General features: G+C 40.7%; 1 protein-coding gene across 3 annotated transcripts in view; it reads left to right on the top strand.

The window, feature by feature from the left end:
• The window catches only part of STIM2 (stromal interaction molecule 2), a 151,837-nt gene extending 147,103 nt beyond the window's left edge, over nucleotides 1-4,734 (top strand). For all 3 annotated transcript variants that reach the window (XM_045056487.1, XM_023253226.2, XM_023253225.2), the window contains one exon: nucleotides 3,758-4,734. In XM_045056487.1, coding sequence (XP_044912422.1) covers nucleotides 3,758-4,235 — 478 coding nt within the window. In that variant the 3' untranslated portion in view covers nucleotides 4,236-4,734. The remainder of the gene's footprint in view (nucleotides 1-3,757) is intronic.
• The last annotated feature ends 8,770 nt before the right edge of the window (nucleotides 4,735-13,504 follow it).

Here is a 13,504-nt window from a genome sequence, read left to right as displayed (position 1 = left end):
TGATTTTGCAACACTTAGCAGCCGTGTAGCCCCTAAGTCTTCTGTCCTCGGATGAGAAAGAAAACCAGAGGGAATGGCTGGCTGTTCTCGGTGACCTGTTGCGGCTCTTCTCTGTCATGTAATTCTTTAGTTGGCATTGTCATCAAATGATAATTTTCACACATGATTGTTTTATCTCTAGTGAGAGTCAACTTTGTGAGTAGCCAAGATCATTATAGCATATTACTGAGCAGATAGTCCAAGGTTTGTATCCTCATTACAGCTGGAGAATTTGACGTGGCTTTGCTTGGATACCACTTTCTGATTAGTTTTTTGTATAATCTTCACAGTAAAACTTGGCCACCTGCAAGATGGCTTTACTGACAGAGCCAATTTGTGTGGCTTATGGAAATTAATAGGAAAGCTAGAGCTCTGTGTCCAGTAGAATTTTCACGTTTATGGAAATGTTCAGTCTTCCTTTCAAATAGCAATGTCAGAAATGCACAGTAAATATGAGAATTTGGATTCAGAAAACTTTTCCTCCTCTTTATTTAGTCTCTTACACGATGAACCACTAGAACCCTTACAAAACAGTAATAGTAATAACATTTACTCTTTACTGATCTTTTATGTTCTCTGCATTATGTACATGTATGCTCATTTACATCTTACCGCGAGTCTTGTTACATAGGCATTAAACTTGCATGAATTCACCTATTCCTCACTGTGAGAAAGAAATAGAAAAAAATAGCATAAATGGTACACGTAATTAAGCTCAACATTCCAAAGAATATATGTTCTAAAAAAAAAAATGCTCACAGATTATACCATTCCTGCACTCCAAAGCTGACTGGTTATGCAGAAGAAGCAACACTTCACTATTTATTTTGGATTTAGGATGTTAGAACTAGAAGTAATTTTAGAGATTAATCAAATTATCTTCCTTTGACAGTGAAATTGAGTCCCGGTTACATTAAGTGATTTGCCCAAGGTCGTGTGGCTGATTAATGGCAGGGCCAGGACAGGAATCTAGGTCTCCTAACTTAGATCAGTATTCTTTTCACATATTATTTAGATTTTAGAGACCAGTTTTTGAAATATTTTTAACCTAGCTTAGAATTTCATACACCAAGCAGCCAAACCACATAGCAGAGTAGAAGTAAATTTATAAAATTCTAACTAAATCAGCTTCTGGTTCTGGAAGTTGAACAGCTTCAGGGAACAGTGATATATGCTGTATAATTAATGGGTATCCACTCCAAAAGGAAGCTAACAGAAAATTCCCTACCAGCGATTGATTTCTGAGTCCTTTCTTTTTATCTGAGCTGCCTTGTGCCCTCTGTAAGCACTCCCCATTATCATATTGTAAAAGCACTTAAAAAGTCTGCAGCACGTGTAACTGTATTGTGTGAAAGCATCATTTAAGTCTTTATTTGCCCAGGGGATTTTGTACCTTCTGAGAGCTTGTAGTGTAATGGAAACAATCTTCACATACATGTGTAAAATACATAGAAATGACCAGTTACATTGAGCCATCTAAGATCAAGGTTTAAAACACGGTATTAACATGAAAAACATGTCAGAAGTAATATCACTATGTGAATAATGAGAGTGACCACAGGTCATCTGAGGTGAGAGATCATTCAGTTCATTTACTCTATAAATATGAACTTAGTTCCTTGCCGTATGCCGTGCACTTGCTAATAACTTGAGCTGCCAAGACAAGTGAGACAAGGTCCTGGCCTCGCTCTAGCTGGTGAATTATGATCATCTGTGTTCTTGCCTTTCTCTTGTGTCTTCAGCTCTCTTCCTTGTCCCACCTTATTCCTTTTGCCACTTTTTACCGTGACTCTACTTTTTATTTCTTACCGTTTCTTTCAGAGAGTGAACAGTATTTGTGTCATGTGTGGTACATGTCAAAACAAGTAAGACATGATCTCTGTTACCTGAGATCTTTTCTCCTTTTCTTTCATCTGTCTCTCGTCCATTTGTTTGTTCGTTCATTCACTCATTCATTCGTGTATCACATATTTATTAAATACCCACTGTGAGCTTACCACTACTCCAGTGCAGAGGATACAGAAGTTAGAAAGACTCCCTGTCCTCATTAACTTTTCTTTCTTCTGGAGAGACGTATCAAAAGTTAATACAAAATATCGTTTTAGGTAGTGGAATTTTCTGGGATGCTACACAAAGGTAAAAAGAAAAGAGAATACTTCCTGGATAGAGTGGTTAGGGGAAGTCTCTCTGGAGAGAGAACAGTTGAGCAGTGACCTGAAAGACATTGAGAAATAAGCCATGTAGAGATGGAGGGAAGGAACATCGGAGGCCAAGGAAACAGGTGCAAGAGCCCTGGGGGAGTCATGAGATCGGCAGGTTGGGAGGAACGAGGAGGAGGCCATGATGTAATGAGACGGGGAATGGTGGCCTTCCGCTGGAGGTGTCGCCGTGGTCCTGATCCTGCTGGGCTTTGTGGACTTTGACAAGGTCTTTGGATTTTAGCCTGAGTATGGGAGGAAGCGTTAGTGAGTTTTGAGCAAGTAAATGATGTGCTGTGAGTTTTTAAAAACCACTTCAGCATCTGTGTAGAGAAGTAGTTAGGAGGGAGGAACAAGAAGGGAAGCAGGGAGACCCGTTAGGACGCCATCACAATCCTTGAGGTGAGTCCAGGGGGGTGGGTAGTTCAGAAAGAGGGACAGTGCCAGTGGGGGAGTGACAAGTGTTGGATTTGAGGTATATTTTGAAGTAATGGCTGATAGCATTTACTATCTGTTGGCCTTGGGGTTGTGAACTTTTGTCTTTTCATTTTCTCTCTTTACTGTGGAGAAGGGGTGGGGCAAAAATCACAAAGGGATAAACCCATGAGAATTTATTGAATGTCTGCATTTTTAAAAATAGCATTGGGGGGCGTGGGTGGCTCAGGCAGTTAGGTGTTTGACTTTCGATTTCAGCTCAGGTCCTGATCTCACAGTCTGTGGGATTGAGCTCCGTGTCGAGCTCTATGCTGACAGTGCAGAGCCTGCTTGGGATTCTCTTCTCTCTCCCTCTCTCCCTCCCTGTCTCCCTCTCTCCCTGCCTGTCTCCCTCTCTCCCTGTCTCCCTGTCTCCCTGTCTCCCTCTCTCCCTCCCTCCCCTTCCCCACTCGAGCCCTGTTTCTGTCTCAAAATAAATAAACTTAAGAAAAAAAGTGTTATGTCATTGACTTTCACCTCCCATCCCCCCCCCTCAATTGTACCTCAGCTTCATTCCCCCATTTTTAAACTTGGGAGAACTTACATTTTAGCTTAGTGTATTCCTTTCTTCCTACCTCAGGAAGATATATTTCATCAATTTAATGACAAAAAAATAAAGGGAGAGACAGTGACTAAAGTTCATCTTTTAAAATATATAATGTCAACTGTGTGATTTAGAAAGAAAAAATAGTATTGAAACAAAACACAAAAGTAGCTGAAATAAAATTACTAAATCTGTAAAATTTAAACATTTTTATTTGTCTGACAATTGAAGAAGGTGTAACTTGAGTTATGTTTCTTAGATTGGAAGATTCCATTTTTATAGTTCATGTAAATATTAAACATGGAGCTTTGATAAGTTGTATTATTTAAAGTAGTAAGTTTCCGATTTTGTCAAAATGTGTGTAGAATTTTAGCATTTCTCCCATTTACATGTTGATAGATTAAAAAATGGAAGTTGTTTTAGTTAGAATTAATCACAGTGTCGGCTGGTAGTCTTAAAAAATACTGATTTAAGATTTTACCTCTGTCTCCCTCTCATCCAGGGAAGTACCAGACACGGCTTCAGAATGTGACTCCTTAAATTCTTCCATTGGAAGGAAACAGTCTCCTCCCTCAAGCCTGGAGATATACCAGACATTGTCTCCTCGCAAGATATCGCGGGATGAGCTCTCTCTAGAGGATTCATCCAGAGGAGAGTCCCCGGTAACTGCAGATACCTCGCGGGGCTCTCCTGATTGTGTGGGTCTGACAGAAACGAAGAGTATGATCTTCAGTCCTGCCAGCAAAGTGTACAATGGCATCTTGGAGAAATCCTGTAGCATGAACCAGCTCTCTAGTGGCATCCCGGTGCCCAAACCTCGCCACACATCCTGTTCCTCCGCTGGCAACGACAGCAAAGCAGTTCAGGAAGCCCCACACGTCGCCAGGATAAGCAGCATCCCACACGATCTGTGTCATCACGGAGAGAAAAGCAAAAAGCCATCAAAAATTAAAAGCCTTTTTAAGAAGAAGTCTAAGTGAACCGGCTGACTTGATGGAATTCGTTCAAGGGGCATCTTTAAACTGTTACCTCCCATCCTCCACCCCCTCCCTTTTTTTTGTTTTAATTTTAGGAATGTAACTCCACTGGGGCTTTCCAGACTGGATGCCACAGTGGAGTGTCCTAAGGGCAACTGTCTACTGTCTGCTTATTTAAATGACTATATAATCAGTTCATCAAGCCAGTTATTACTGAGAAATCATTAAGAGATGAGACAGTTTACAGTCATTTCTGCCTATTTATTTCTGCTTTGTTATTAGTGATGTATATACAACATTTTGTTGAAAGCCACTATGGACTTACAAGCTTTAATGGACTAGTAAGCCAGCATGGGCTTGCAAAAAGTTCTTGTTTACCACACCATCTTCTTATCTTTCCACAGAGCTATTTACATCCTGGACTAAATAACTTAAAGTAAAACTAATTGCACTACCGTTTTCCAGACTGGAAAAAAAAAAAAAAAATCTCTGCAAGTGAAACTGTATAGAGTTTATAAAATGACTATGGATAGGGGACTGTTTTCACTTTTAGATCAAAATGGGTTTTTAAGTAGAACCTAGGGTTTCTAATTGACTTGATTTCTGGAAATGAAAACCCACGCTTTTATTATGGGAAGCTTCTTTAAATGCATTTAATATTATAAAGTTTCAAGTCCTGCTGTAAAGATCATGTTGTTTTGTTTTTCCCAGGGCTTTCACTGTGATTTACTGCATTGCAGGCTGTATGATAAAATATAAATAATTTAGGGAGAGAAGGCTCTTGATTCCTTACACATGTGGAAGAGTTAAAACTTGATTGAAGGACTTAAACATTCACAAGCTTAAGCTGAGGTTGGGGACGTGGGGATTCAAGCACTTGTTTACAGACTTTGAATAACATCAAAGAAGTTATGGTTTGTGAAGAATTTGTACTGTGGAAAAGATAATAAATTGGAGACATTATTTTGTGGGACTGTGTTGATTTTTGTTGATAACACTCCACTGAAAACACTATACATTTTCTGGAGAGCTCAGTAAGCGATCTTGTTGCTTAATTGCACTATAAGAAATAGTGATTTGGAAGTTGTCAACAAGTTTCTTTCCATTTTATATTGTTTGTCATACTTTTATGTAGTTTGAAATGTTTAAATGTTCTAATATCAAGATTAACAAATATAAATTTATGGTGCATTTAGATTGTGTCGTATCAATTTGTAAAGCTTGGGGTTCATTGAACAACTAGGTTATTATAAGGGTAGCTTTTACCGTGGAGATGGTCACATAGAGCAGAAAAGCACGGTCACGTCTGGGGAGTTTTTGCCTAAATACTTTTTCTTTTAAAAATTCAGTCATGAATGATGCGGTTAATGCAGTGTGGATGGATGTTTGGATGAATAGTGGATACGTATTAGGATGGCTTTTTAGCATTATGGCTAAAATATGTAATGTCCAACCCAGTCCCGCTTAGATGAAAATGCTGATTGATAGGAAGTTTATTTGAGATAACGCTCCAAAGAAATACTTTATCAAGAATATGAACAGTCACCTGAAGTCTCCTGAAAGTTGTGGTGGTTTATTCTCTCTAGTACTGTTGTTAAAAACTCTTGAGGTCTCGGACGATATTTATATATACAGATACTTATATATGTAAGAGACAGTGTTGGAAGGGCAAAAATGGATCGACTGAAGCAGACGTAGTGTTGTGGACCAATCAGAAGGTAAGATAACCTGACAGGTCAGGAGTTGAGCAGTGGCACTGAAGTTTATGGGGTGGGGAGACGCGTGCAGGAAGAAATGAAAAGCGTTCTGGAAAGTTTCTTCAGAGTGAGGGGAATACCTTTATCTTTCTCCTTCTTAACAACCAGGCAGTTCTTCTCTTTGAAAATTGCAAAAAGGGTGAGACTTTGTGGTTTGACAGGTAGAAGAGGTAAAAGCCGCTGGGACAGGTTATGGGGTGGGAGAGGATGGCTCTAGGGGCTCCTGCCTGGCCCTCAGCCTGTTGAAGGTTAGCAGGGAATTCTGGGTCAAAGCCACCGACGCTGGTGCGTGGGGGCTGGGGTGGGAGAGGCCGGCCTAAGTACAGTGTGGGCCGACTCTCAGGAACGCATGGTTTGTGCTAACTTCCATGTGCTTATTTATAAACAAATTCAACCAAGGGATTTTCACTGCTGTGTGTTGCTTCTATTACTTGGCGTTAGTACAGTGCTCTGTATTTACAAACTCAACAGAGCATAATTGAGTTTTAGAAAGTCACAATGATTTCTGTATCATATCATTTATGTGTGTAGAGTTGGGTATTTGTATGCTTTTTAAACTACCAGTTTGTTACCTTATTAACCTTATAAAACTATGGTGTTTTTCTGATTTTAAAAGTAATCCCGTCCTTATTGTAAAAAAGACGATTCATGATAGAAAAGTATGAAAGAAGAAAAACGAGCAATTGGGTCAAATTCTACTACTGCCCAGTATAATTGCTTTTCAGACCTTGGTACGTTTTCTGCCAGATCATTTTCTACATATTGATACGTATTTTACATAATTGAAAACATGTATTTAATTTTACATCATGCTTTTCTCTTAATCTAAGCATTTCTCTAACATCGTTAAAACTTCATGAACAACATTTTAATGACTGTCATATGCCATTGTGTGGATTGACATAATACTTGTAATCATTCTTCTATTATTAACCTTTAGGTTATTTCTGATTTCTGATACGTGAAATACTAGGATTTTACATTTATTGAGCACTCTGTACTAGGCACAGTTTTAAACCCTAATATATATTCTCATACAATCTTTACACCCACCTTGTAAAATAGGTAGTTTTGTTTTGTTTTGTTTTTAAGAAATCATTCCACTGATGAGGAAACTGAGCTCAGAAAGTTAGTAGTTTGCTGAAGGTCACATACCTAGTAAGTGGTAGTGTTAACTTCTAAGTCATACATACCACATGAATTCTAATCAACATCTTAATTCCTTAGAATATATATTTTTAGAAGTGTATAGAAAAGCTTAAAGATAATTTATATGTATGTATGTATATATATATATGTATCTACACACACATCGTCTTACATATATACCTTGAGTATAACTGTGTTTGAGGTTTCTTACCTGGATAGCCATGTGCATAGCCCCCCAATACTTGAGTGTATGAATGCCCCTTCACACTGTCACTTCTGAATTACCATTTGGTTAAAACTTTGCTAATTTAATCGGTAAATAATGTCTAGTATGGTTGGAAAGTTTTTCATGTTATGTATTTTTCATTTCAGTGAAGTGTCTGTTCATGTCCTTTGCCCATTAAGTTCCTGGGGTCCTAGTGTTTTTCTAAATCTTCTACGGTCTTGCAAATGTGGCTATTCTTGTATTCTCCATTTACGAACTAAAACAGTGATTTTTAAAAATCATGTTTGCAGTTTCCATGTTTATTTTTTAAAGTAAGCAAAGGAAAACCTACATAAAAGTTTTAGTCTTATCTATTGCCTGTTTTTAGGTCTTGAGTGGTTTTTCCCAAAATATTACAAAGACAATATAGAATCCACTTAATTCGTTCAACAAATATTGAATAGTCCACTGAGCATCACAGGCATCAGCTCTGCAGGTATAGAGACTAATGTGACCAGCACCTCCCCTAAAGGAGCTCCTCAGTATCTAGTAGGGGAGACAGACTGAACAAAAATCCTTATAATACGGGCAGTCACAGAAATGTAAACCAAATGTTGGGAAGGTGGGAGCTAATGGGGAGAGGGACTATATAGTGCAAAAGTATTTATTAAATCAAGGACCAATGGTGCTAATTTCCAAGGACATGGAGAGATTTGCTCTGGCTGAAACATTCAGATCAAAGGGCAACTTAGTATTAGGACTTCCACTAACTAGTAGTCTCGTTCTAGCAAATGAGCTTGCGGTTACTGAGTTCCAGCCGGATACTTTGTAACAGCTGGGAAGGTCCTCCTCGTGGGGTAAGTTGTTTATCAGAGAGAAGCACAGCATTTGAGCAATCCCCCGGACAGTACTGATAAGACCGTTTCCTTCCGCCTACCCCAACCCCAAAACAAGGTAGTCTTTGTTGAAGGACAGTCTCCTTTAGATTTACCCAGGTAGGCCTGATCTTATCTTGAATCCACTGGCTTCAGGCCAGCCTTGAGGATTTTGCCTCAGTCCCACGCTTGAGCTTTCCTGAGGTTTCCTGCAGGGCTCTGCAGTGGCCCTCGTGGTCCATGACCGTGTTTGCTAGAGGCCCAGATAGGACATTGCAGGGAGGCCTCAGTCCAGATCTTGATTTCTTACCTGTGAAGGGAGTGAGACTGCACCCGGGATCCTTGCATGCGTTACAGGATTTTATCTGCCAGATTCTCCATTGTCCTGATGTCCCAGTTTTTACTGGATTATGCTGTGGTGTCCTCATCAGCCTCCAAAAGTGATTGACACCAGTGCACTCAAGGTGAGGCAGACAGTTTGCCTTCCCCTCCTGGAACAGCGCCGTGGTTGTGTCCCAGGGAGACACAGTTGTGCAGCCATTCCAGACCTCCAGGCCTTAGAGCAACAAGCAGAACTTGTGATTCTGCTGCCTTCCCTCTCCCTGGTTTGCTCCGGCAGATTCCAGTTCTCTGTGAAAGTAGGACTCTAGGAGGCCTTAACTGGGTCAAAATGGTTCTTCACCCCTTGTTTCAGATTGCCACACTTCAGTGTTTTTTTTTTTTTTAATATTTATTTATTTTGTGAGAGAGACAGCATGAACAGGGGAGGGGCAGAGAAAGAGGGGGAGAGAGAATTCCAAGCAGGCTCTGCATTGACAGTGGGACCTGAGATCCCAAACCTTGAGATAATGACCTGAGGTAGAATCAAGAATTGGATGCTTAACCGCCTGAGCCACCCAGATGCCCCAAGTTTCTTTTTTTTTTAATTGAAGTGTAATTGGCATGCAATATCCTATTCGTACATGATAGTGATTCAATATTTTTATACATTACAAAATGATCCCCCCCAATGAATGTGGTTACCATCTGTCCTCATACAAAGTTACTACAGTATTATTGACTATATTTCCTATGCTGTACATTACATCCCCATGACTTACTTTATAATGAGGTTTATACCTCTTAGTCCCCTTCACCTATTTTGCCCATCCCTTAACCTTCTTTACTCTGGTGACTGACAGTTTGTTTCCTGTGCCTGTGAGTCTGTTTATTTTGTTTTGCTTTTTAGATTCTACATGTAAGTGAAATTGTATGTTATTTGTCTTTCTCTGACTTATTTCTCTTAGCATAATACCCTCTAGGTCCATCTTTGTTGTTGCAAATGGCAAGATTTCATTCTTTTTTTCATGGCTGAGTACTATTTCACTGTATATACGTACCACATCTTTACTCATCTTTCCGTGGACACTTAGGTTGCTTTCATGGATTGGCTATTGTAAATAATGCTGCAGTGACCATAGGGGTGCATATAGTTTCTGAGTTAGTGTTTTGTTTTCTTTGGATAAATACCCAAAAGTGGAATTGCTGGATTGAATGTTCTATTTTTAATTTTGGCAGGGGAGGGGGGGGTGGTGGGATTTTCATACTGTTTTCCTTAGTAGCTGTACCAATTTATATTCCCACCAACAGCATGATAAGGGTTCCCTTTCCTCCACATTCTCACCAAGACTTGTTTGTTTGTTTTGTTTTGTTTTGTTTTTGGTCCTTTTGATACTAGTTAATCTGACAGGTGAGAGGTGATAGCTCATTGCAGTTCTAATTTTCATTTCTCTGGTGATTTAATGGAGCATCTTTTTGTACACCTGTTGGCCATCTGTGTGTCTTCTTTGGAAAAAGTGTTCAGCCCATTGTTTAAATTGGGTTGTTTGTTTATTTGATGTTATGTTGTGTGACTGCTATATATATTTGGGTATCAACCCCTGTGGAATATATGATTTGCAAATATCTTCTCCCGTTTAGTAGGTTGCCTTTCTGTTTCACTGATGGCTTCCTTTGCTGTGCTAAAGCTTTCACATTTTGGCTGCAAATCGTTGTTACATAGCAGCTGCCCTAGTGTTGCAGTTCCGTTAAGAATATCTTGTGTTTATTTCTTAGGTACAGCTTCTTTAATTGAAGCATCGTAGTTCTCAAATAGCCACGTGAGCTAATGGCCCATGTCTGAGAATGTTAACTGCTGAAATACTCTTAAGACCTCTGGTCCCTGAGATGCGGTTGTACCAGATTCTAGGGAGGTTGAAGGACATCACCGCTTAGGAACTGGAAAAGGTTTCTAGAGTAAGAATGTGGCTTTTTTTGTTTTGCTTTGCTTTGTTTTTGAAAATCAGCTATTCAAGTTTGATTCTCCTTGACCAAGCTCTCTATTAACACTCAAGATGTACATCTGTAGCCAAAAAGTAGAATGAAAATAAAAGAAAGGGGGATTGGATTGCAGAGGATAGAATGAAGCCTGGTGCAGCCAGAGGTTACCTTTGACCTTTAAAGGTCAGAAGATGAACCTGGAAATAGGACTGGGCATAGGACCTTGGAAAAGGAGGGGAGGTAGGGAGGGAAAGGGTGCATTTATTGTCAAATCACCAACTCTTACTCATATAATCCCTGAATATTTCTGCTAATGCCCCTGTCTACTGCCCTGAGACCTCGCCTTCTTCATTCCGAATTTTATTAACTCCCGCAAGCTAACTGAACCAGCCTCACCCTCTTTTATCCTCTTGTGGGTGAGCTCAGCCACACGTTGGATTTTCTCTGATTAAAACCTTTTTGTGCCTTTCATTGCCTGTAGGATAAAATATGAACAGAGACTAGCGAAAGACCTTGATGTGCTGGGCCCTGCTTTTCCACCATGCCCAGGGCTTGCCATTATGGACAGAACCTAACCAGTTACACAGAACTTCGTGCAGTTTCCTGGAAAAGCCAGGCTGCTTGCCACCCACCTCCCTGACTGCACACTCGCTGCTTTTGCCTGAATGTCGTCTCCTTGGGCCACTAACTCAGGGCCTTTAACTCAGCTCCAGGACGTCTCCCTTCATGTCCTCAGCGTGGATGATCCAGCACTTGTGTGGATGTCCAGAATTTTGTCTATCATAGCACCTCCACGTCATGTGGCAACGGCCAGTTAACGTGTTTGCCCAGTAAACCGAACTGTCCAAGTGCAGGGACTCTGCCTTATTTAGTTTTGAACTCCCAGGGACTGGGCTTTTAGGAACTAGATACATAACGTGCCTGATGAATGGATAAATGTCAGACATTATTGCTGCCTTCAATTTTCAGATAGCTAAGGGTATTCATAAGTTTAATGATTAGAAAACAGTTCCAGACTATCTCCCAACATAAATCAGCGTTGCATGCTGTGTTTCCATCGTCTTATATGGAGATTCCAAGGAAGGAAGAGATCAAAATGGCATGGAACGACTAGTATGCTTTCTTTGCAAAACATATTTTTACAGCTGGGCCCTGAATGATGAGTGAGGTCTGAATAAGCCTAATAGGAGAAACAGATTCTTTTCCTACCGGACTCTGTTTAGGTGTGTGCTTTGTACAGATAGCCTGTTCTGTTTGGAGCTCAGCCCCTCTCCTGGGCCCAGCATTTAATGGCTATGCTACCTATCTGGTAATTAATGCGATTTCTTATACTGTTAGATCTCACTCTTTCAATAATGGCAGAGTGAGCATCTATGATGTGCCGAGTGCTGGGCGTACGGCAATAACTAAGATAAACGTAGCCCTTTCTTACCTTGTTGAGCAAATCCATAGATAATTGTTTGCGTTAATATGTGTGTTATTAGTGCCATGAATAAAAAAGTCCCCAGAGCCATGGAATTGCTTGATGGAGGTCAAGAAGGACCCTGCTGAGAAAGAGACATTTGCGCTTCACCTTGCAGATTCCGTAGGAAACAGACAAGGAGGGGAACAGGTTTCTAAGTGGCCCAGGCAATGGTAACAGCATGTGTCGAAGGACACCAGAAAAGGAAGAATTGGGTGTGTTCCAGAAGCAGAAAGGAGGTCAGTATGACTGGATTGTGGCCAGGGAGTTAGAGGAAGGGGCAGGATTGTGCAGGGCCTTACAGGCCATAGTTAAGATTTTAGACTCGATTCTGAATCAGTGGGAAGGAATTGAAAGGGTTAAAGCATGGGAAAAAACATTCTCTTTTATTTATTTTATCTCTATTGCTTCCAGATAGTTTGAAGGGTAAACACATTGGTTTATACGGCCTTAAATTCCCTCTGAGCACCTGTCACTGAATTAGATACTCAGTAAATATTTAGCAATTTGGCTTCCAAATGGCGGGAGACAAGTGTAAGGCCAAGAGTGAGAGGGCACTTCAGAGGACTAACCCTTGACAGAACCTGGGGAGCAGTGGGAAGCGAAGTTAGCAGGGTGGTCAGCACCTTCAGTTAGAGGCTTCGTATTAGCTCCAGTGGCTGTAACAAAACATCATAGGCTGGGGGGGGCGGGGGGCCGAAACAGCAGAAACTTATTTTCTGAGTCTTGGAGGCTAAAAGCCCAAGACCAAGGTGCTAGAAAGGTTGGGCTGTGTTAAGAGTCCCCTTTTGGGTTTGCTCACAGCTGCCTTCTTGCTGTGTCTTCACATGGTGCACATACATGTGAACACCCCCACACACGCAGAGAACGTGCCAGTCCTATCAGATTAGGACCCCACCCTTACGACCTAGCTTATGCTTAATTACCTCCCTGTAGGCTCTGTCTCCAAATAAAGTGACCTTAGGAGTTAGACCTTCAACATACGAATTTGGGGGGACACAGGTAAATATATAACATGAAACCACCAAAGCGGCGATTCTCAGTCGGGGGGGTATGAGTCGGTAGAACTAAGGATCCTTCTCAAACTTGATATTTAAAGGACCTTGGGAGTCCTTGGGAGTTTCAGTTTTGTTTAATCCTAGGCTAGAGACTCAGAATCTCCATTTTTTTTCAACAATCTCTCTGGGATGATTCTGATTGTATCAGGAAATGGTTGCTATATTTCTGTATTTGGGATATATATTCCATTCCCACTTTCCACTTTCTCTGTTTTTGTTTTTTGTTTTTTTTTTTTTCCTGATTAGAGTTGAGAGAAGCGACCATTTTCTAGGCCTGCGCAGGAAACACACCTGGCCTTTAGCTCTCTTACGCTCTATTATTTGCCCTGCCGTGACTGACTGGACTGCTAAGCCACAATCTTCTGTGTCGTTGGCTGGATGCGTGCCTTTCACGTCTAACTTTCCCACAAGTGGATTGCGAGGCCGAGATTCGAAGGAGAGAAAATAGGAAGCACAGTTATGAGCTCA

This window comes from Felis catus, chromosome B1 (genome assembly GCF_018350175.1).
Source record: "Felis catus isolate Fca126 chromosome B1, F.catus_Fca126_mat1.0, whole genome shotgun sequence".
NCBI classification, from domain to species: domain Eukaryota; kingdom Metazoa; phylum Chordata; class Mammalia; order Carnivora; family Felidae; genus Felis; species Felis catus.
This window is presented reverse-complemented; position numbering and strand designations above follow the sequence as displayed.